Source organism: Hydra vulgaris, chromosome 15 (assembly GCF_038396675.1).
Source record: "Hydra vulgaris chromosome 15, alternate assembly HydraT2T_AEP".
Classification (NCBI taxonomy): Eukaryota; Metazoa; Cnidaria; class Hydrozoa; order Anthoathecata; family Hydridae; genus Hydra; species Hydra vulgaris.
Window position 1 is genome coordinate 21,641,146 of NC_088934.1, and position 25,967 is coordinate 21,667,112.

At 28.4% G+C, this 25,967-nt stretch overlaps 3 protein-coding genes across 5 annotated transcripts; 2 read left to right on the top strand and 1 right to left on the bottom strand.

The window, feature by feature from the left end:
* Positions 1–2,888: 2,888 nt before the first annotated feature.
* On the top strand, positions 2,889–3,314 carry LOC136091816 (uncharacterized). Its single transcript, XM_065819528.1, has one exon. The coding sequence runs from the start codon at positions 2,889–2,891 to the stop codon at positions 3,312–3,314; it is 426 nt and encodes a 141-aa protein (XP_065675600.1).
* A 163-nt stretch (positions 3,315–3,477) lies between these two features.
* LOC136091817 (piggyBac transposable element-derived protein 3-like) lies at positions 3,478–8,894 on the top strand. Its single transcript, XM_065819529.1, has 2 exons — positions 3,478–3,798; positions 8,109–8,894. Exons 1-2 carry the CDS (start codon positions 3,478–3,480, stop codon positions 8,892–8,894), a joined length of 1,107 nt encoding a protein of 368 aa, XP_065675601.1.
* Positions 8,895–12,063: 3,169 nt separating this feature from the next.
* LOC136072018 (phosphoenolpyruvate carboxykinase, cytosolic [GTP]-like) lies at positions 12,064–24,975 on the bottom strand. Of its 3 annotated transcripts, none has more exons than XM_065819890.1 (7): positions 24,903–24,975; positions 17,858–18,105; positions 16,703–16,887; positions 16,171–16,559; positions 15,467–15,782; positions 12,865–13,335; positions 12,064–12,665 (listed from the first exon to the last, which is right to left on the bottom strand). In XM_065819890.1, the coding sequence occupies exons 1-7, from the start codon at positions 24,930–24,932 to the stop codon at positions 12,373–12,375; spliced, it is 1,932 nt and encodes a 643-aa protein (XP_065675962.1). In that variant the 5' UTR covers positions 24,933–24,975; the 3' UTR covers positions 12,064–12,372. The 3 variants fall into 3 exon arrangements, with proteins under 3 accessions (XP_065675962.1, XP_065675964.1, XP_065675963.1); XM_065819892.1 differs by lacking the exon at positions 24,903–24,975 and adding an exon at positions 24,522–24,684; XM_065819891.1 differs by lacking the exon at positions 24,903–24,975 and adding an exon at positions 23,228–23,391.
* Between the last annotated feature and the right edge of the window lie 992 nt (positions 24,976–25,967).

Consider the following 25,967-nt stretch of genomic DNA (forward strand, 5'->3'; position numbering starts at 1 on the left):
AATTTAGTATTAGTCACACACATCCACCTTTTATTAATGTGATTTATATTATACTGTGATTTATAACTTAAAACCTTCTTTGTTATTTAGCTTTACGAAGTTCTGCATTGCACATTGGGCCAAGTTTGAGATAAAATGGACAAAAAATCAAAACTTCTTTATTTTTAAAGTCATAAAATTGAAACTTTTATGAGTGACTCTAATAATAATAAAGATCTTCTTTTTTTTTTTTAATTGTTTTTTTTTTTTGCAGATGCAGGCACCCTAAACACCTTAATAAAAAAGGATGTATAAGGCGTTAGAGATTTTAGACATAACTTTTAGCTGTTTTTAGAAACAGTTTTTCCCAGATTCAAAGCATTATTTAAAATGTTTGTTAAGTGTTCGAACTCTTTTTTTGTAAACATAGAAACATTTATTTATTAGATATTAATCATAAATTAGAGTAAAAATATACAAAACTTAAAATTAAAAAAAAAGTTAAATAAAAGTTTAATACAATCTTTGTTAATTTCAAGCTTTTTAATACATCTCAAACTGCACAATAATCTTCCCATTAAATTTTCATTAGTGACTTTTCTTGAATATTTTTTCGTATAGTGTTTTCTATAACTTTTAACGTCTTTATTTCGACATTTCTTAGCTTCCTCAGAAAGAAGACCTACTGATTATTGTTTATTTCTTATAAATTGAGAACTATGAATTAGAATTTTATGTATAATTTGATGCCATGAGTACAGAGAAACGTAGAGCTCTGCTGTTTCTTTGGTACATTTTTCAAGTTCATCAGCGTTAATTTTGTATTTGCACGATAAAACACAAAGATTTACGTAGAAAATATAAGGTGTCTGCTGAAATACTCAGCTTAGATTTTTATCTCAGCGAAGTATTTCAGCAGACACCATATATTTTCGGAATACTTTTTGTGCTATTTTAAAAAGCTGGAAATCTAAGTGAAGGTTAGTAGTAATTCAATCCTTCCTTGAAAAAAAAATCACATTTATTTGAGTTATTTAAGTAAATTTTGAAAAACTTGTTTAACGTGTTTATACTCATTGACGTTTGACAGTACAGCATCATTCAAGTGTCATATTTAAAGCTTAAAGTGTAAAGTTATTTTAATATATAATGTTCCACAAAATTAGTTGATGGTTTAAGAAGAAAGTTGTTCATACTCTCAACATGACAATAGGGCAGATTGGCCCGATGCAACCGGGGCACGTAGATTTTTAAAAGAATTCGGGTAAATTTGTGAAGCAAAAACTGTTTTTGTTATAAAAAATTTTAAACTTGTAAAACATATTAGATCAGAAATAGCCTCATAAACAAATTGGTATTTGTTTTTATACATTTTTTTTTGGATTTTATACGTCGATAATAAGAAAATATCACTCGTATACATAATATTTAAATTTGGATAAATAATCTTATTATAAAAGGTAATTTTAACTTAGATTTACATATGTCTAAACTTAAATATTGTATATATTTATATATTATTATTATATATATTGTTTAACTTATAATATAACTTATATATGTAAATTTAATTGATATTTAAACTTTTACATACTAGTTATACTTGCATATATAATTTTAATTCTTTATACATAAAACACTCAACTTTTCACTTAAATTTATATATGATATATAAATTTAATATGACATGAGTTATGTAAATTATTTATGATTAAAAGTAAATAAGTATTCAGTTTTTTAAAAAAGAAATATATAAAATGCAATTTTTTAAATATATAAGTATGCAGGTATACAAATTGTTAAATAAAAAAAATTGTTAAACAAAAAACTTGTAATAAAGTAATGTACTTTAGGTTTTTGCATTCTAGACCTACCTAAAAATGGTACAAAATTATATTTGCAAGTCACAATGTGGATAAGTGTCAGAAGAAACAATGTTATTGGCAGTGATACAAGTTACAAAATATAAAAGATCAATTTTAGCAGTTAGTAGAGAATTTAATGTACCACGTAAGACTCTAGGAAGGTATTGCATATCAAAAAGGTTGTCATCTGCTTCGGTTCAATCTGAAGTAGAACCTGATTTCCAAGTGATTCTCTCAAACTCTAACAATGATAACACACTTGAGTTTGATGTTACTGCAACAGTACATAAGCCCAATACAGAACATATGCTTGATAACGCAGCTATAGGGAGTGATTTACTATCACCTAAATTAGATTAAAAAAAACCTGGCACAAGTTTTGCTATGCCAAAAGATTTCAGGTATTTCTATTTTCTCTAACTAATTTGAATATAATTTAGTACTGTAACTTATTTAAACATTTAATAAGATACTTCAATATAAAACACTGCTTTGATATATTTAAAATTTTGAATTTTTTCAGAGACTGGGACTGATACCTAATATGATTTTAATGTTTATGTCTAATGGTAATATATATTTTATATTTCTTTAGGTATTTGAACCTGAGCAGGAAGTTTTGCTTGAAGAACACCTAATGAAAGCAAGTGATATTTACTTTGATCTTTCTCCTAAAGAAGTTCGACAGTTTACTTATGCATATGCTGTTGCTTGTAGCAGGAAAATTCCTCACTCATGGATAGAACTTCAATCTGCTGGTAGTGATTGGTTCTCCGGATTCTTGGAAAGGCATCAAAAGCTTTCTATTTGGTCTCCTGAAGCTACAAGTTTAGCTCGGTGCAGAAGTTTTAATAAACATAATGTAAATTTATTTTTTGACAACTTAAAAAATGTTTTGACTAGGTTAAAATTAAGTGCTCCAGACATTTGGAACATTGATGAGACTGGAATCGCAACAGTGCAGCGGCCTGATTGTTTGTTGCACGTAGAGACTTTCGCCAGATAGTTTGAGTAACATCAGCAGAAAGAGGAACATTAGTGGCTATGGCATTGGCTGTTAGTGCAATTGACAATAGCATACCTCCATATTTTATCTTTCCCAGAATTAATTTTAAATCTCACTTTATTCGTGATGGGTCAATAGGATATAATGAATCATCACATTCTTCAGGATGGATGAAAAATTTTCTTAAATACATCAAACATTTTTATATCCATGCACGTTGTTTTAATGATGGCTCTTGTCTGGTATTGATTGACAACCACAGCTCTCATCTTGATGCAGCAGTACTTGATTTTCGTAAAGAAAACGGTATCACACTTTTATCTTTTCCAGCACACTGTAGTCATAAATTACAACCATTAAGTAGAAGTGTTTATGGTCCTTTTAAAAAGTTTGTGAACTCAGCATGTGATGCTGAGTTCACAAACAAGGGTTACTGTAAACAAACAACCTATGACTATCTATGACATACCTGGTATAGTAAAAACAGCACTTCCTAATGCTATAACTCCAAGGAATATAATTAGTGGTTTCCAAGCAACAGGTATTTATCCATTTAACTGAGATATTTTTTTAGAAAATGATTTTTTGCTATCATATTTAACAAATAGACCAGACTCTAGCACTAAAATGTCATCTGTGGATTTTAGCATCACTAAAAAAACACCTAGAAACGAAGTTTCAGTTTTGGATTGTAAACAAACACCTAGCAACAAAGTTTCATCTAAGGTTTGTAAACAAAAAAAGTTCAAAAAATTTAATTCAAATGAATTAAAATCTAAAAAAGGAAATTTTCCAGATTTAGACAGCACATCAGGTGCTACTCCAAACTCTTCACTTATACCATCTCCTGAAGAAGTGAGGTCTTTTGAAAAAGCTCAGCCTAGAAAAAAAAATGTAAATAAGCTCAGAAATCGGAAACGAACTTCTGCTATATTAACTGATACACCAGTTAAAAAAACCTTGGAACAGGAACAGATAGCAGCAAAAAAAAAAATAAAAACAGAAGAGCTCAAAAAATAAAAAACGATTTTTTATCAAAGAAATCGGGCCAAGTAACTCTAAAACATGCAAGATTTTTACCAGTCAACCTATAAAGAAAAACACAACAAGAAAAGATGATAATGAGGAAGATGTCTTGTGTCTTAGTTGCTTCAAACCGTTCTCAAACAACCTTCCAGGTGCTGTGTGGATACAGTATTTAAGCTGTCAGTGTTCGGCCCATGTGAGTTGTGTAGAAAAAGATGCAAAGGGGTTAGATTATAAATGTTTATACTTTTGTTGAATAAAATGTTATTGTTGTATTTTGTTTTTACTTCATTTTTTTGTAGTTTATTGTTTTAAAGTTTTTTTCAATTTTTTTTTTATCAAGTTATAAAGTTGTTTTTGCTCAATGAGCATTTTCTCACCTCAAAGCCATAAGTTGTATGTGGGCCAACCTGCCCCAATAACGGGGTAGGTTGGCCCACCCGACATGACCTAACAAAAACAGTTTTAAATGTATTGAAAAGCTACTACGAACTTTTATTAATTTTTTATCTGGATAGTCTAGGGACTAGTCAATAAAGAAAAAAAGTTTAAAAAAAAAAAGCTAAAAAGTTACACATCAAGGAAAAAAACCGGTCAACGTGCCCCGGTCTCCCCTACCTGAACCGCTGCTTTTTAGTACATCTACAGTTAAACCTAAGTGATCTTTCATCTTTTGTAGAACGATAATCTTTTTTTTTATAATAATTTTATAGCATTATCTCCCCTAACTTGCCACTTTCCTGATTTAATTCTATAACTTATATGAAAGCAGCATTCAAAGCACCTAATCCATGGATGTAATGTGCTCAATCCATGCTCAGTGGAAAATGATTTTTAGAGATTTTTGAAAAAGCAACATTTAGAATGTTCATATTTGAAAGGGTCAGTCCACAAATACTGCATACTTGAAAAGAATTACTTAAAGGCGAAACTATATTAGCCACTTTCCCATCAATCATTGTGCATTCTAACTTATGTTTGATAATAAAGCAATTAATGACCGTTGGTTTCAAATTACTGTTCTTGAAGGAGTTATAAACTCAGCACTTTTTTTTACATATTGAAATCGTACTGGACGGCAGTAAAATGTAGAGGATGGTTTTTCTTTAGTCCATAGTGATTCGCCAGATTCCTCAATATAAAGTTTAATTGGAATGCAAGATAGAAAAAGATTGATCTTAATATTGCTGATATTTATCTCGTCTTCTGTATTTTGCTTGCATAATGATTGGCCAACTTTGTGTATAAAGATAAGAATCGATTTCTCAGGAGCCTTTGATTCAGATTTATTGAGGTTCATTGAGTATTTTTAATCTCCTGGTGGGAGAAAAATAGCCAGATGATACAAGACGTGTTTAAAACGTCTAAAGCACGTTTTACTACGTCTATTTTATACGTCTTAAACGGTATTAGCTAGCTATTCGCTACACAGTGAGCCAGCTATGGATAAAAGTCCAAATTTTGACAAGATCTAATCTGTCTAAAAATCGTATACAATATTCTTTATATATATCTAATTAAAGTTCTGGAGTTATTTTATTACATTTGTTGTTAAATAATTCTTAATCATCTATCCGGAATGGCTTAATGATAATTTGGTAAAAAGTTGACAAATTTTTTTTAATTTTCTTTACATTGTTACACAGTTTTTTGTTTAATTATTTTTGCATTAAAACAGTATTGATTGCTAATTCAATACATTTTAACATTTAAAAGGTAATACTTAGCTATAGTTATGGATTTGGTAATATCATTTTAAGCTGTAATAAATGAATTCTCTGATTTTAATATTTGCTCCACTACGGTAAGTATAAAAATGTAAATTTGAAGAGTGAGATGAACACAATCCTTTAAGAAAATTTATCACGCGTAGTATTTTGGAGATTTTCTGTTAAAAATAAGATGAATTAAAAATGACTATAGTATAGATGTTAATGTACCTTCATCGCTTCAATGCATCGATGAGCCTTGATAAGCACGAATGAGCCAAGCCATCGTTTTGAGCCTTTTTTCCTCTTTTACTTTCAAAATTAGCGCGCAAAATATTTTTAATGAGAAACCTTCTACAATATTAGGACACTGTAAAAAAAGTTATTCCCATTGTGGGGAGACGTAGGCGAAAAAAGATCTTGAGTCTTTTATGGTAACTTTTTATTATATTTATAATTCAATTTTATGAGTATTTTCTGTCGTTGTTTTTTTTTTCTTAAAAAATAACGTTTTTTAAATGGACGAGCGTGAAAACTTTCCCAGGACTCCTAAAACAAAAATAAAATATTTAAACAATTTTTTTTTTGTGGGGTATTTTTTTTGTGGGGTATTTACTTTTAAAATTTTGCAATAAAAAAAAGTTTCCACAAATTCTCATTTTCGCCATTCATGTCAATTTCTGGCCCACTGTGCATTGCTTTGAAAAATTTGATTATAGACCCAGAAATAATTATTACAACTGTTATGCGCATAGAATGCTCTTTCCTTTGCCAAATGTTTTAATTATAAGTAAAAAGACATTCACCTCTCTTTTTTTTGAACGTTCAAAAGTCGTTCATAGTTTTCCATTTTTTCATCGTTGCAAAAAAAAACATCAGCACAATAGTATCAATTAAAAATAATGGAAAGAAATAATAGAAATAATAATGTATCAATTAAAAATAATAGAAAGAAAATATTGCTATTTTGCATTGTGTTTGAAAGCACAATGCAAAGCAAGAATGCAACCTCAGCTAGAAATTTGAACACCTTGTCGTTCAAATTTCTAGCTAAGGTTGCTCAAGTCGAGTGTCAACACAAGTTGTATCAACGCTTCAATACAAAAAATCCGTTTAATGTAAAAAAGTAAGAAAACCTTTTATTTTGATCGTCTTTTAAAGGAACTTAAGTTTTTTAAAGTTAATCATTTTAAAATTAATCATTAAGCATTTTAAATGAAGACTGTTTCCTAATTTATTCCTTATTTAGTTAATTTTATCTGAATACTCAACTGTTAAATAATAATAAATTTAAAACAAACTGAAAAACCGTGAAAGAAAATTTAACAGATTTTTTATTTGAGTGCGTGCTCTTTATTTTTAAATAAAAAGCAAGCAGGTAAATTTATTATTTATTAAGTTATGAAATTTTTACCTTATTTATATGTTGATTTTATCGCCAACTTTGCCATCCCTGAATGGCTATGGTTAGAAGTTAGAAGGACGCCGCTGTAAATGTGTTCGTATCAGCTTAAATGTACCACTGTTTGCTGCTCTTTTGGATACCAAAAATTAAAATGCAGCAATATTTATTAAAATAATAATTTTGTATTTATTTTAATTATTACCCCTTAATGATCACAGGTATCAGACCTGATACACACATTTTAAACCACAGTTTCAGACAAAAAACAATTTTTATCTGAAAACACCCGTTGTTGCAAATATGAGAAGCAAGTTTTAGGTTCCATATAAACACTTATTTTCATCCGGATCAATTTTCATATAGTAATCATTTTAAAATAGCACATGTTAAAAGTGGTTTACATGATGATTACTAAGTGTTGTTTCTGTATTTATTTCGCGTTGTTTATATTAATTTTTATGAAGGTAAATCCGCAGTTAAGCGGCGTAAAATAGTTTTATTTTTTTGCTTGTTGCGAGACTTGCTCAAAGTGGTGACTTTTTAATATAAACATACGGAATATTTTAATATCATTTTAATTTTTTTTTTTTTTTAAGTTTTTTTTTATTATTTGATAGACTGCCTGCCCCAACCAAACCCTCAGTCGATGTAGCGGCACTTCCTTGTGCAGCAGACTATAAGATAGTCGATGTAGCAGCACTCCCTTGTAGCAGTTGGCTATAAGATAGTCGATGTATGTACTGAAGCCAATAATTATTACTTGTTTATATTAAAAAGTTACCACTTTGAGCAAGATTCACAACAAGCGAAAAAATAAAACTATTTTACGCCGCTTAACTGCACATTTACCTTTATGAGTTATTTTGCTTTAATTTTTATAATAAAGGTAAAAGATAACTTTACTAACTTTTTCATGAGTTTTTGTTATCAAATATGCATAAATTTTGATTGCTGAATTTGTATGTATCAAATTTGATACAACGAGCTTTTTTAGTATGAAACCTTATAAAAAGTTTTTTATTTATCAATATTTTTAAGTTTTTGGTTATGTTTTTCTAGATGAATAGGAATAAAAAATAACTATATCCGATGTTTTAAACTATGTGTTTGATGGGGAGAGCGATTTTAATGACACAGATGAAAGTGATAATGAGTTTTATAATGAAAATGATACAGCCAACACTGGTATCGTAGAAGAAGAAAGTGACGAAGAACCTTTAGCAAACATAGCATCAAGACTATCTAAGAATCTTAAAGAGACAACTAATAACCCCAATAAGAAAATACAAATTAGTTACAAATGGAAAAGTAAGAACTTTGAACCCCTTGATGATGTAACTTTCAAAGAGTCTGAAATGAAACCAACGCCAAATTCGGAAACAACACCCTTTGAATGTTTTAAGTTGTTTGTGAGTGATAATATGTTAAACAGCATTGCAAATGAAAGTAATATTTATATTCTGCAATCAAAAGTTTCAGAGAAAAATATCTCAAAAAAGAATTTTGAGAAGTTTATAGGTGCTTATCTCAGAATGGGTTTGGTAAAGCTTCCAAGTCAAAGATCATATTGGGAAACATTTATGACCTACAACGGAGTTTCTTCTATTATGGGTAGAAATAAATTTGAAACTATACTTCGAAATATTCATTTTGTAAACAAAATATCTAAGGAAGAAAAAGCAGATGACCGTGTATGGAAGTTACGAACATGGATAACAGAGCTACGCCTAAACTCTCAGAAGATTTCACCGGAAGAGTTCCATGCTGTTGATGAGATTATGGTTCCTTTTAAAGGAAAGTCTCTCTTGCGTCAGTACTTGCCCAAAAAGCCCCACAAGTGGGGATTCAAGCTTTGGGATCGAAGTGGCATTTCAGGCTTTTTGTATGACTTTGATATTTATTAAGGGAAGTCAAAAAACATTTCGGATACAAGTTTAGGTGTCAGTGCAAATGTTGTAATTAATATGACATCTTCACTTCCTGATAAACACAACTTCAAAGTCTTTGCTGACAACTACTTTACAAGCTTGCCCCTTATTATTGAATTGAGGAAACGAAATGTCCATTATTGCTTGAAAAAGGTTTGAAAAAGCAAGGCAGAGGAGCCTATGATTTTCGAGTCGAGCAAAAATCAAATGTGGTTGCAGTTCGTTGGAATGATAACAAACCCGTTAATTTAGTTTCTTCATATGTAAGCATTGAGCCACTTCACACTGTTTGCAGATATGATCGTTCGTTAAAAAAAAGATTGATATAAAAAACCCCAACATTGTTCATGTATCTAACCAATACATGGGTGGCATAGATAAGTTGGATATGATGTGTGCATTGTACAAGCCAAAATTAGGAACACAAAGATGGTACATATATATTTGGTTATATACAATTCAGGACTTTCATATATAAGCTGTAAAAAATGCAATGCATGGCTTTGTTTTAAGAAAGAAAGAAACTGTTTTGAAGTTTTTCATTCATAATCTTTTTATGAATGTGCTAAAATGTTTATGTTATGTATATGTTTAATATAAATATTTTGATAAATAATTACCCGTTGTATCATATGAGGCGTTGCGAACAAAAGGGGCACACCAACCAAAATCAAGTTTTGAGTAAATCACGTTTGAAGTTTCTAGACTGAAATTTGCAAAGGAGCACACCAACCAAAATCAAGTTTTGAGTGAGCGCGAAATTACACTTTTTCCTACCACGTGGTAGAAGAGTTTACACCCCTCCCCCTCTGGTATTTAGTGGTTTATTTTCAGACCCCTCTTTCGGACGAACGTTTTACTCGTTACAAAGTGTGTTTCTTCAGATTTTATCACGTGTAAATTACAAGGGATTTTCAGTCAGAAAGAGGCCCACTGACACGTTAATCTTGTGTTATATTGTAGATGACAGACTAAAGTAAAAAATGGTTAAAGAAAACGGATTTTCAAAAATTGGTTGGTGTACCCCTTTCGTTCGCAACGCCTCATATCTGATACAACTTAAAACAGAGCCTAGTCGTCATTTTTTTGTCTCAAATTTTTTTCTCCAATCAACTTATGCCATAAGAGTTACTTATATTAAAAATAAGATTTTTTGGAGTTTTTTTAAATGTTTTGGGCATTTAAAGGTTAAAGGTTGCAGTAACTTGTTAGCAGCTGTAAATGTGCTAAAAAATAGTTAAAAATAAAGTTAATCCGCAAAAACTGGTTTACCGCCCAGTTGTTAAAGGAGGATAGCTGTGAATACTTATTCATTAAAAAAATCTCTATAATATGATAAGTTTTATTATTCATAAATTGTTAGGTAATATGTGCTTTTGATGTGATTTTACCAGGCAAAAACTGTATAATTTAAGATGGCGCAATCACTAATATAATAGCCACTAACACAGTGATTTTTGCACTCACGTTATATCTGGAATGGAAATTAATATATGCTTGGTATAATTTACCTTCTATAAATTTTTTATGAAGATTGATTAAAAGGTTAAATATTTTATATGGTTTTGATAAATCCAAGTCAGCGGTAGCCACCATTATAGATTTTAACCAGTTCTGGTTACGCCATGTTTGCCCCCATATCTCAAAAAAATAGTACCTTTCTTATCTATTTATTTATTCTGTTGTTGTAACTTATTGTATTCTGTTGTAATTATTTATTAACTTGTTTGATATAATGAGTACTTGTAAATTTATATAAGGGGTCGTCCATAAATTACATAACGCCAAAAGGAGGGGAGGGAGGGGTTAGTGATTCAGTGATTTTGTAACGACTCATACGAAACTTGTAACTAAAGTGTTACGTTGTTATGACAAGGGGGAGGGAGGGGGTCAAAAACGATCAAAAATTACGTGACGTAATTTATGGACAACCCCTTATGAAAGCTTTAAAAAATAACTTTAGGTTTACAGAGGAACTTGATGACAAGACTTCTGTTTTCTACATACTACTTTCGTTTTTGTATTCTATTTACATTTTGTAGATGAACTTTACAAAATAACAACATTGTAAAATGTTTATAGATGACGAAATAAGTAATGATAACGATAATAATAATCCTGTAAAATAAATTTGCATAGTATAAAATTTAACATGATTTGTAAAAAGAAATGGTCACATAGTAAGATCTTTGATAAAGTTTGTTACAAAGATTCAATTTATTCTACAAACCATTTATATCATGCTAAAAAAATTGTTAGCAAAAACATTTTTTAAGCTAACAGAAATTAGCTGTGTTAGGGGCTGTCCACTATATACGTTAACAATTTAGCTTTTTTTACCTCCTTTCTCCCCGTAGTCAGCAACTTGTCAAACTTCCAGAGACCTTTCCCCCCTCCTACTTTTTATAAAATACGTCAACATTCAAACACTCTTTCCTTGTTTGAAAATCGAATTAAAATGGAGAAAAAAAAAAACAGTTATTTTATTATGAGTCTAGTATAACAAAAAATGCATTTAACAAACTGTATAAACCCTGGATTGGCAACATTTTGAGACGAAGGAGCTAAAAGTTACAATTCGCAAAGTTATTCAGTTTTTAAAGAGCAACAAATATCTGCATTTTATTATTATACAATTTTTTGTGCAAGGAGCCGCATCTTAACATTGAAAAAATTGCATAAGACTTTCAAGCCGCAGGTTGTACCCCTGGTATAAACATTTAAATAGTATAATATACACTATATCTAAATGAATCTTTTTTGTTTGCTCAGCAAGCTTACCAACAACAACTTTGAAAAAGTAATAGTGTTACGAGTAAACTTCTCGCGTGTGTTTATTTAGTTCTGAATGTGTCGGTCTTTTAAAAGCACGACGAGGTTTTTTAAAAGTAGGAATATAAATAGCTTTATTAAAATACTGAAGGCTGAGCGAGTATGTAGCACATGACTGCAAACGCTGCCTAATTTTCTTTTTTTAAGTAATTAAATTTGGTAAAAAAAATAACATAGCTAACGTAAACTTGTCTTGACCTCTACCCCTCCCCCCCCCCCACCTTCTTGTCAAGAATTGTCAAATAAATTCAGACCCCCCCCCCCTATTTTGTTGGAGAGCCCCTAAAATATAGCTGTAAAAACAACAGTCTTATTATTCATAAATTTTTCTTGTAATACTGATGAGAATTCTTCTTATAAAAAAACTTTTAAACATATTCACAATTAATAACAATATAATCTATCTTTATAAAATAAAACAAAATATATACAATTTTGCAATAATCGCAACGCGATGCTTAAGGATATACATCCATGTAATTAACACAAGTTAAGTAATAAATCATAAAACAACAATAAACAAAAGTGACGTAGTACTTTTTGTTTCACCCAATATATTGAAATTGAATAAAATTTCCTGCGCAAAAATAAATTTAAAAGATGAAATAAAAGTGGATTCTAGTTAAACGTTTGAATTATTTAATCTTTCTCTAAAACTTTTTAGCTGATTCCATAATTCATTAGGAAGATCACTTCCATATTGTTCACTAAAGTATTTTTCAAGATCATCAAGTTGATTGTTCCAATAAAAGGTTGGAACCGACATTAACTCCTCAATATTAATTTTTTCACTTAGTCCGCTTAAGTCAAGTCCTCCTAAATCAGGAAGTAAACCGACCGGTGAAACGACTGCATTGACTTTTCCAGTGACACGCTCCATAATCCATTTTAGCACACGACAGTTCTCACCAAATCCTGTAGTTAATTAATATACATAATTAGTATTTACTTAAAAAGGAATAAACATTTAGTTAAGACATTTGTATAAAAAGATTATTGTATTTAACACATCACAAAAGAAAAATCACAAAGTAAAATTAACTTGTTAAAATAAAATCAAAGTATGATAAAATAAAAACAAACTATTAAGATACTAATAAACAAATCTATATACCGGGCCACAAAAACTTTCCATTAGAATCTTTTCTGAACCAATTAACGTGGAATATTTTCGGAAGGGTGTGTTCTTGTCTTTCCATGTTTAACCAGTGTTGGAAGTAATGAGCAGCATTATAACCAAAAAATGGTCTCATTGCAAAAGGATCTCGCATTATCTTCTTACCGGTATACTCTGCAGCAGCTGTTGTTTCAGAACACAATGAGCTTGCAATAAATACTCCGTGTTTCCAATCAAATGCCTCATAAACTAATGGCACGCCCTCCGGGCGTCGTCCTCCAAATAAAATAGCCGATATTGGTACTCCTTCTGGATCTTCCCATTTGGGATCCATAATCTTACAGTTTCTTGCAGGGCAGCAAAATCGAGAATTAGGGTGAGCTGCTTTGCTATTACTTTGTGCGCTCCAAGTCTTATTAAGCCAATCTGTCACTTCTATATTACTCAAGTCTCTTTCTTTCTCTAGACCTACAAAAAAAGATAAATAAAAAAACTGAAAAAATCTATAATATGAAAATCTATAAATCTTTAAAATCTTTTTTTTGATTGCGTATACGGTTTATACATACATACGTGTGTACATTAATGTATACATATATAAGTACATAGGTATACATAGATGCACACATTCATACATACATACATACATACATACATACATACATACATACATACATACATACATACATACATACATACATACATACATACATACATACATACATACATACATACATACATACATACATACATACATACATACATACATACATACATACATACATACATACAGGGCCGCCGAAAAAGAGGAACAAAAGGGGTTTACATGCCCCGGGCGCCAAGATATTAGGGGCGCCAGAAGATAAAAAATCATAATGAGATTTTAATCACAAAAAGGTAAAAAAATTTTTATTGATGAGGTCCAAAAAAAATTTACTTGGTGATGTACATAGCAATTAACTTGCATTGTTTATATTACGAAAGAACTATAGTTTTAAATATATATTTAAATATAGTTTATTTCTTTAATAAATTATTAAAGAAATTTAAAACTATAATATAACCATCAGGTCTTGTCACAGAAAAGCGCTGTTTAAGAACTTAGAAGGATATTTAAAACCAAGTTAAAAAACGTTGGCCAGTTTACGCTTTTTCATCAAACTTAGCTTATGATTTAATAAAAATGATTTTTTAAAAACCTCAACTTATCATAGGTTAACAAAACGTCAACACTTTTTTAAAAACCGTTGCAATAAATAGCGCAGGATGTAATTGATGTACCTATAGTAAACTCTTTTGAAAGCATTTTTATGATGCTACTTTGGCTGCATCGTGAGCATATGAACGCCTAGTGTTGCTTTCCCTATAAGTACTGAACTTTTTATGTATAAGTTTCATTGACTATTTTGATAGAAGATCTTGCTTTACAAACTTTCGGGTACCGTTCAGATCAATTTGCCGCTATAAAACTAATTGCAAAACGACTAAGGAAAATTATTGCTGCTCTAAAGGCGTTGCTTTAGCTTCAACCAAAATATCGACTCATGATGAGCAGATGACTCGTCTCAGCAATGAATTTTTTTTGCAAAGTAAATAATGATAGAAAAACTGCAATAAACCTGGATATGCGATTTTTTAATGAGTTCCCCGAACATAAGCTTAAAGTGAACTTAAAAGTAAATTTTAAAAGTTGTGATTTGTAATTTCATTTAACAAATTCTATTTTTCGGAGATTGTAAAAACTGTTTCATTAAGTTTCTCGTTCATCTGGTTGAAAGATCAAGAACCTGTAAAAATAAAAACTTGAAATAGAAGTAGTCTTTGTTTTTCACATCTGGAAACACTTTAGGATTTCTTAACAAAATACTCAAAGGGTCTTTAGCCTATTCTCCAATCTATATACATTTTAATTCAAGTTTTCTGTCGTAAGATGACATAGTAATAAACATAATAATAATAACAATTTTTGCTAGTAAAAAACAAACAAAAAAAAAGAGTTTCAATATTAACAAAATAATATGTTTTCAATATTATTTTCAAAAAGTTTGTTAATTAATCCTAATCAGTAAATGTGTACAAAATTTAATCCAGATAAGATCCAGATTTTATTTAAACTATGGGTGTAAATTAGCAGTATTAGAAATAAAAACACAGTCATTAACTTGTGCATGCTTTTAATTTTAAAAAATGCATGCTTATAGAGGCGCCTAATTGCTACTATGCCTTGGGCATCATAAAAGCTCTCGGCGACTCTGCATACATATACATGTACATAAATACTTATTTGTGGCATTTATTCAATAATTAATGCACCGTAAATAATTGAATAAGTTCCGGAGACGGTATTAAAAAATTCTATATTTTAGAGAGTGCCAATTTTAAAATCGCCTATTATAAAATTTTAACTTTTCTTGTTCTTAAATATTTTCTACAAAATCAAGGCTACATATGTATCCTATTACTCATTAGTTACTATTTCTGAAATAAACTCTGACTATAGAGAAAGAGAAACGCTAATTTGAGGTAAGGGGGCATCTCTTCGAGCATACTATTTGTTAAAAACAAAAAAAAATTTAAACTTTAAAATTTTTAATTTTACCTTCCCAATAAAATGTTCCATCGCTTGTTGTTGCGACATTTGTGAAAATCGTGTCTTTTCTGCAACAATGCATTGCTTCAGGGTTATTTTCAGATGACGTTCCAGGAGCAACACCAAAAAATCCATTCTCAGGATTAATAGCTCTTAACTGACCATTTTTGTCAAATTTCATCCATGCAATATCGTCTCCAACACACTCAGCCTTCCATCCAGGAATAGTTGGGGTAATCATGGCTAAATTAGTTTTCCCACAAGCACTAGGGAAAGCTGCTGCAATGTAAATTTTTTCCCCAGATGGATTCGTTAGACCCAATATCTGTTATTTGTAGAAAAAAAAAAAAAAAGCTGCAGCAATATAAACAAAGAAATAACTAAATAAACAAATAAATAAATAAAGTTTAGTCTAATTTATAAAGATTTCTTTTTACCATTAAACAACTTATTGGGAATGATTATTTAAATATCGGCAATAAACTGTATTTGCTGTATTTTAAGAAAAATATATATTTTTAATTTGAGCTACAACCAATCAAGTAACAATTGTAACTAAATAACAATCATATTTATATAACGATATAGTTCTTAGATTAAATTTACCCCTGGATATAAAAAGCCAGTGACTCACCTCAATGCCACACTTCTTAATTAATTTTGTTTAAAAAAAGTTACAGGTTGTTGTTATTTATATAATTTTCTAAGCCTACCAACATGTGCTCTGCCAACCATCCTTCATCTCTTCCGATGCATGAAGCTATTCGTAACGCAAGACATTTTTTGCCTAGCAAAGAGTTACCACCATACCCTGATCCAAAAGATACAATTTCACGTCGAACAGGAAAATGTGCAATTATTGTGTTTTCTGGATTACACGGCCAGTTATATGGGTCTGGTGTAGATGGAAGTGGTTTTCCAACGGAGTGTGAGCATCTTATAAATTCTCCATCTTTAAGAGCCGTTAATACTTCTTCTCCCATTCGCGTCATTATGCGCATGGAAAGAGCAACATATGCTGAGTCAGTAAGCTGTATTCCAATTTTCGAAAGCGGTGATCCAATTGGGCCCATACTGAATGGAATAACATACATTGTTCGACCTGATGTGATAAAAATAGATTTTTTGAAACCACGTTTCAAAATAATTTATGGAAATACTTATTTTTTCTAATTAAAACTTATATAAGTTATAAATTAGTAAAAAAACGTAAAAATGAGAAAGTCAAACAAATAAACTACACACCTTTCATACAACCATTAAACAAATCCATCAGTTTAGAATCAGTTTCTTCGATGCTTGCCCAATAGCCCACTTGACCCTGGACTCCGTTTTTAGTTGTTGGAATAGTTTCATTTTTATTTTCTGTGCAAATGACTGTTTTAGATTCCACTCGGGCCACGTCTAATGGATTTGTTCTAACAGCGTAGCTATTTAGCATATGTATATATATATATATATATATATATATATATACATATATATATATATATATATATATATATATATATATATATATATATATATATATATATGTATATATATATATATATATATAATTATATATATATATATATATATATATATATATATATAAATATATAAATATATATATATATATATATATATATATATATATATATATATATATATATATATATATATATATGTATATATACATATATATAGATATATATGTTTATATGTAAGTAAATATAGACGCACACATACATAAACACGTATATATGTAAAATATAGTTTATTGTGTTAGCGAAAAAGTAATAAGCAATTTTTTAAAAACTACTAGTATGATCTTCCAAACCCATTATTTGGTTATCTCATGAACTGAACGCTAGTCGGTATAATTAGCTTAGTCGGCTTAATAAACTTTAAAAAGTTTATTAAGCCGACTAAGTAATTTTAAAAGTAATTTAACTACGTCGTTACCGGATATGAGATATGGTTACTCTTTGTAAGCCACACAAAAAGGTGTGATAAAGGCTAAAACAACCGCCAAAATTAACTCAAAAATTTAAACAAAAAATAGTGTTGTTTTGTTTGATGGGATGCGCATGGCATTGTGTAATAAGAAATGCCTCAACCAAACCTCATAATTACCGTAGTAAATATGAATAGACTATTATTTGTTCCAATCACTAAGCAATAGTTTCAAAAATAAAATAATTCCTTTTTATGATTCAAAACCAAAAGTGTTTTACGCTAACCGTACTCGTACTTTGCATAAGTGTTAGAAAGACGTCACAGATGATGATGGGTATTGTTAAAGATTAGTTTTGGAATTAAAAATAATTATAACTTTGGCTGAAAAACGCTTATTACTTTTTAGCTAACTCAATGTTTTTCAATCTTTTATTTGTAGTAAAATTATAAATAAAAAACCTGTTAATATGTTTTCGCAACTCAACTGCTGTTCCACTCTTAACTAATTGTTCTGCTAATTTTTTTGCCTCAACATCAGATCCATCGCAAATGTGTAGATTATCAGGTTGACACAACTGAATTTTAGAAAGAACAAAACATTTGACTGAAAGTGGTAGGGAATTAAATTCCCCGTTTATAACTTGCACCGGGCAGTGTAAGACATTTGTCTTAATTATTTCTTTTTCTTTCATTTTCCGATTTAAAACCTAATTTAAAAATATACGTTTTTGTAAATAGTATTCAAGTTTTATTAAAAATTTTGTGTAAGAAATATTAATTAAAAATGGTGAAATGAATGATTTATTATTTTTTAAATGAATATACAAATGAATACGGAAATCAATATACGGGCTTGCTGCGAATTTCATTAACTTGCTAAAAAAGAAGGTAGCTTAAAGAGAGAAGCTGAGATCATTAGTAAAATGTTTAAATATAACTAACAAAATGTTTAAATATAACTAACAAAGTGTTTGAAGATTACTAACAAATGGTTTAATAATCATTAACAAATGGTTTAAAGATCATTAACAAAATGTTTAAAGATCGCAAACAAAATGTTTAAGGATTGTAAAAAAAATGTTTAAATATAACTAAAAAAATGTTTAAAGGTTACTAACTTAATGTTTTTACTTATCAAGTGAACCACTATTGTAGTATGAAATGTTTTACTCTCAGATTTTAATTTTACTCTACAATAAAAATGAAAAATACCAAAAAATACTCAAAATCGTTTTTATTTTTATCGCAAGATTAAAACAACATCAGGAGATTACTTTACAATCTTGTAATGTTTTTTTTTTTTTTAACAGCTTTTACATTCTGATTAAGATCAAGTTTAATCAAGTCAGAAAATTAAAAGAGAGAGATAGAGAGAGAGAGAACTTTAAAGATGAGTTGTCAAGTAGCAAAAAAAAAAAATATTTTTATTATAATTTGTATACCTTGTTTACTTAAAAAAAGAAAAAGAATTATAATACTGGTAAACTTATTACTACAAACAGCCATACAATGAAAAGTATTTATTACTGTTAGAAGAAGTAGACAAGTGTGGGCGGGTTCTCGTTACTTTTTTTACTCTCGTACCTAGCATTAATTTTAAATAGTAATGAAGCAGGTGTAAGCAATGTTTACATTCACAGATTATTTATTTAAACTAACATCAGGACGTAATGTAATACTCGTTTTAACATTTTTGATCAGGAAAACGGAGTTCCAAAAGGAGTCCGGCTTTATATCTCTATTTTCTACTGGTCTCAAATGTCCAGGAGCTCTAAACATATTTGTTAACTTATGATTTTGTATAAGAAAAAAATCCATGAGATTTAATAACTTGGAACTTATTGTTTTTAAGCCCAGAGTTCCGGAGCCCTGAAGTCTTTTCCCCATTATGCATAAAGACTGCAGGTTAAAAATTGGATGTTCCCCTAACCTAAAAGTCTTTATTTTTTCTCCTAAAGAAGTCATTAAACTTTTTTACACATTTAGAGTTTCTGGATACCAAAAACCATAAAGAAATAATCTTTATGTGACTTTCAAATACGTAGTCCTTTTTAAGACTCCGTTAACTATCTATAATGCCTTGTGTGGGTGATTACGTAGTTATCAATCATTTAGAAAGTATCTTGTGTGCTCTTTGTTCAATAAAAGCATGTGTAATTCAATCTTTATTATCTCAGAGTATGGCTACAACATCACTTGCTAAACGTGTATAAGTACAACTTTTAATAGAAGACGGCAAGTCTAAATGAATGGTTGCTGAATATCTAATGAATCTAGTTATATAACTACTGTTCGTTGTATTACTCATCACATTAAGTGATGAATGATACAGATGGAATCAATCTACAAAAATCCTGTGGATGACTTATTATTACCACTTGAAATCAACTGTAAAATTAGTGGTGATGAACATACAGATTTTAAGCTTACAAAATCTTGAATTGTACCGGGCTGCATTGAGTCTTTCTTTCTTTCAGTCGTCTTTCTCAACAAAAAAATATTCATAATGGTTCCCAATTTTGCAAAGGACACAAGCCTTGGACTGTTAAAATGTGGCTACTTGTCATACTCTCAGATAAATGATGTCATATTCTCAGATAAATGATGTCATATTCTCAGATAAATAATGTCATACTCTCAGATAAATGATGTCATACTCTCAGATAAATGATGTCATACTCTCAGATAAATGATGTCATACTCTCAGATAAATGATGTCATAATCTCAGATAAATGATGTCATACTCTCAGATAAATGATGTCATACTCTCAGATAAATGATCTCATACTCTCAGATAAATGATGTCATACTCTCAGATAAATAATATCATACTCTCAGATAAATAATGTCATACTCTCAGATAAATAATGTCGTATTCTCAGATAAATGATGTCATATTCTTAGATAAAGTAAGTTAAGCAGTTTGCAAAACATAACGTCGATGTTTTTAATTAAAGCGTGGTTTCATAAAATAGCCCTTAAATTTTGTTAGTCTCTTGTTGCTTCCTTGCCTTGAGAATAGAGATTTTTTTTATAAGAGTTCGAGGAGCATCCCAGTAAACACACAACGGCTTAAAGTCGCCTAAAAAACGCCTTTTTGACGTAACCTTTGCAAGCGGTGGTGTGCTGCCAAGCATTCAAGCCGTTTTGCTGCCCAAGAAGAATGCAAAATTTCCAAAACCAGCTGCAGCCAAGTAAACAGTGCTCACGGAGATGCGGAGGCTTTTAGACATCTTTAAGACGTCGTGTGTTTACTTGGATACATTAAAGCATTTTTTATACAATGACTTTATTATTCCTTTACGTTCTTTCATCTTGTTTTTTTAGTTTAAAACATTTTAAATCAATAAAACTAGTTACAAATACACACACTGTACAAAAAACTGTTTTATCGCATATTGATTAGTTATCCATCTTATTAGTCATAATTCTATTAAAGCAATTCTAGGCATTAACTTTTTAAAAACAATTTTTTTTTTGTAGTTTACTAAATAAGAAGCTCCATAAAGTACTAAGAGTCTTATTACAAAGCAACGCGAAATAGATTTTAAATAGGAGTCTCCTTCCTTGCAACCAATGTTGCAAATGCGGCCATAGCTAGCATTGAACCTCGAATCTTATGATTTTAAAATTAGCACTCTAATCATTGCCCCACGGCTTTTCAATGTCTGTATCTATCTCTGTCTCCCAATATCTGAAATATTTAAATATCAACATCTAAGCTTTTTATCTATCAATAAATGAAAAATAATATTTTGTTAAAAAAAAGCTTCTTTTTGGGATTAAACTATTTGTAAACGGTTTCAGACAATATTTCAATAGTGCATAGGTAATAGGTAGTAGTGCATAGGTAGCCGGGGTTGTAGGTAGGTTGTAGTTAGGTATTAGGTAGGCTGTAGGTTATCAAGTATAATATGTAATACATAAAAAATAAAAATAAACGTTAAAAATACAAAAAATAAAAAGATTATTATTTTGGTTAAAATTTCAACAAAAAACGTTTGAAATATTTCAATAAAGAAATAATTTTAAACATTTCAATATTTGGAATAGTTTCAAATTGTTGTTATTGCTAATTATCAAGACAAATTGAAAGTTTTAAGGGATTTTGACTAAGCTATATTTAAAAAAAGTTTCTATAAAAATATATAAAATTATTTAATCGGTTACATTTTTTTAAAATTTTTAAATTAATAAAAGTTCATTAAATTGTTTTTGATAAGATTTTGTAAGTTTAATACTTATTAACATTACTTTGTTGTACTTTGTTGCTATGAAATGAAGAGAGAAACGAGAGAAATTTGTGTTTTAAAATTGTATATTAAAATTTCCTTAAAGCTTTTTTAAAAAAATTAAATGGGACAAGCCCAGACAAATGTAATATTATTTTCCGTAACTTGCATGTAAGTTTAAAAGTTCTCACTAATTAGCAAGTATTTTGAAAGGATGTCTTTTAGAAAATTTTGAAAAGGAAACATCCTTACTTAATAAACTAAGGATGTTTTGACGTTATCTAAACAAAGATGCTTTAGCGAAAAGTGCACTGGTTGAAGTCACGCAATAAACATGCCTCGGATCATTCGCCTAAATATGGTTATTCGATATTCAAAGATTCATAATTTCATTGAATATTATTCATGATAAATCATATCCAAGTAAACAATTTTAAATGATTATAACGGTAACTTTCCATTTTCCTGGAACGCGCAATCAAATGGTTTAAGTGTTGAACGTACAACCGTTCTTTAACATAAAATAATGTTAAACATACAACCGTGTTTAGCATAAAACAATGTTTACATACATTCTTAAAAGATAGCTTAAATAAATAAAATAGAGAATGAGAAATATAATGACTTAGAAATATTATTGTTTACGTATGTGAGTTAAATTTAATGAAAATTTAAAACATTCATAAAAAAAACTTCAAAGTTAAGTTTTGTTATAAAAACTAAATTAAAAAAAAATTAAATAGAAATAATTTTTACGCGGAAAATTAGATTTTTAGGTGAAATAGTCAAAATAATAAATAATAAATTATTTTTAAATGCTAAAATTCGGAAACTTAAAAATTATAATTGTATGCATACAAATAATGCCTTCGTGTACGAATAATGCCTATAAGCGTTATTTGTAAGTGAGTACAACTACTTTTCTCTTGTATGCGCGTATTTAAACATAATTTATTATTATTTATTTTGACTATTTCACCTAAATCTGGTATATATTAATTTAACAGTTTTTTTATATAAATTTAATTAATTTATAATGCGCTAACAAATCCTTTAAACAAGGTAATCAAACTTATCAAACATCGATTTTTAAACTTATACTTAATCATATTTGTTATATATTTTAACGCTTTAAAATATATAACAAATATGAAAAAACTGTGAAAGCTAAAAACTCAGATTACAAAATTTTTGTAAACTTGCAGGGGTAAACGCAAACGTACTCCGTAATTACAAAACTTTGTAAATACTTGATAAGTATAAATATTTTTAAGCAAAAAAAAAATCAACATGCTATAAATAATTTAAAAACTTATTAAAAAAAATTATGAAACTAACAGTAATTTTAATTACTTTATTAAATGGTTTTGTATTATTACACTGTTTATTTAACAAACATAAAAACTCAACAGCTTAAGATTAAACACATTTAAACATGTTGTCTTTATATTTAGGTATTCAATATATTTAGGCATTTAAAATATTTAAAGAATTCATCTATTTTTAAAGGTTTTTTCGAAATAAATAAAGGGTTTTAAAATATTTTAAATAATTTATAACATATTCATTAAAAAATAACAATAAATAAAAATTTACCATTTTTTTGTTTTTTAAATTTGTTATGATTTGATGATAACAGAGTATTGACTGGAATAAGTCCGTTGCAATAATCGCGAAAGGATCAATAAATTTTTAAATTATAAAAATCAAAACGTTTGATATTTGGAGGTGTGTCAGTAGGTGGCGCGATGTGGTTTAATGATTTATTTTTAAAATGACGTAAAATTAAAAAAAGATAATGACGTTTTAATTATCTAACAAAACATATTTAAAATAAATTAAATATAAATTTTTTCCATAATGCTCGTTTTATTTTTGGTTTAATTATTTTTTGCAAATTTCTTTTTGCAGTTATGCAATTTGCAATTTTTCAATTTGCAATTTTTCAATTTGCAATTTTTCAATTTGCAATTTTTCAATTTGCAATTTTTCAATTGCAAAAATTTGCAATTTTTCAATTTGCTAATTTGCAAATTATTTTTTGCAATTTCAAAAATGCAAAATGATTCTTAAAGCAAAACAAAATGAGTTGTAATTATATAAAATATTTACATACAATATAACATTTAAGTTTAACAATTTCAAATTATTTTTACATACATCTCCCTTTTAATACTTAATTTAACTTATAATATATAAATTCAACAAAATAAGTGTTAGGAGTAAGAAAAAGACAAAGTTTTTTTTTATCACCAACTTTTTCTGAACCATCATTTATAATATTGTAATATATAGCCGTAATTGTATCAATTATTAGATAATATATAACATTGATTTAAAAAGTTAACAACAATTAATAATTGCTAAAGTTGTTCAACAAAATAATCAATTAGATATACCATATATATACATTATATATATATATATATATATATATATATATATATATATATATATATATATATATATATATATATATATATATATATATATATATATATATATATATATATATATATATATATTTATATATATATATATATATATATATATATATATATATATATATATATATATATATATTTATATATATATATATATATTTATATATATATATATATATTTATATATATATATATATATATATATATATATATATATATATATATATATATATATATATATATATATATATATATATATATATATATATATATATATATATATGGCTAAACTAATTAATAATTATGTTGAACAACTTTAGCAATTATTATTTGGTTCTTTTCATGTTCATTCTGAACAACTTTATAGATAAATAGATAGATAGAGAAAAATAGTATTTTGTATTAATAAATATTAATAAATTTTGATGAGGTTGTATTATTCTTACCAATGTCCGATCCGGATTTATTTTATATTTGATGTGTTTTATTTAATCTTTAATCTGGTAGTTGTGCTTTTAATGAATATATAAAGTTTAAATTGAATTTTATAATTTCCGATTTCAAAAGTCGCTGCTCCCCCTGATTTTAACACAGTTATTTATTTACTCTAAAATTTAATCGCTGTTATTTGTCCTTGTAAAATAAGGTGCATATAATAATGTTTGTTTACTTTGATGTAAAAGTTGTGTGGTAAGACTCGTGACCCTCTGTTAACCTGGTTGTTTGAAAAACCAATACATGTGTCCATCACATGGAAAAGAAAAACTTTAAATAGTGTATTTAAATTATGGTTACAATGAATTTAATGCAAATCGAAAGTCACTGACCGTTGCATCGTAGAAATAATGTGATTGCATTTTTGTAATCACTCAAGGAGGAAGAGCTTAAGTTAGACTAAAAAAGTAACAAAAAAGAGTTAACTCAAAACATACGGCGCCGTCAAAAAAACAAAAAAAAACTTGAAATCTGAGATAAATATTTTTTACTCTTAATCTTTTTCCAAACAAAAACAATTTCAGTTTTTAATATTTTTTTAAACAAAAAAAATTATACAATTACCTTTATAACTATATATACTCTATATTTTTATAACTAAGTATTTTTTCTAAATATTATCAGAATCAGTTGAAAAAAAAAATTTTTATTCATCATCATGCGAGGAGCTATAATAGAATCAAAAAGTAAATTAACTTGGGTGGTCTTCGCTTTATCATGAGTGTAATCATAACAAATACCAATACTTGACAATAAAGATATATATATATATATATATATATATATATATATATATATATATATATATATATATCTTTATTGTACTTTATACATTGTTGTTGTTTTTTTTACATTATGATTTGTTAACATAAATAATTTTTTTTGTTTTGCCTTGTTTTATTTTGTTATAGGTACTCCAATAAGACCTAATTTACTTTTCACAGAGAACCGCGAAAGTGCATTGAACAAAGAAGTTTACTTCTCCTTCCTTATTGATGACGCAAAATGTACCCTTAACTTTCATTGAACCTTAGATTTCTTGCTTCTAAAGTAAGCTCTCACATCACAGTGCCACGGCTGCTGCATTACTCGTTGTGTTGAGCTTTGAAAAACTTTTTAATTTTTATTTATTATTTTTAAATAACAAACGCGCTTTAATTCTTTCGAAAAGAAAGGTTGTAACCAGTCGTAAAAACAAAGTACCAACTCCAACTCCGACTCCAATTGTTGAAATTTTAAGAGTACGACTCCGACTCCAATTCCACCTCCAAATCAAAATTTTTGCAAAATTACTTGAATTCTTTGAAAACTATTACACGATAATTAAAAAAAAAATTTTTCCCCAAATATATGAAAATTTTTTTGAAGGTTAAATATTTTGTACATGCATGTGCAAT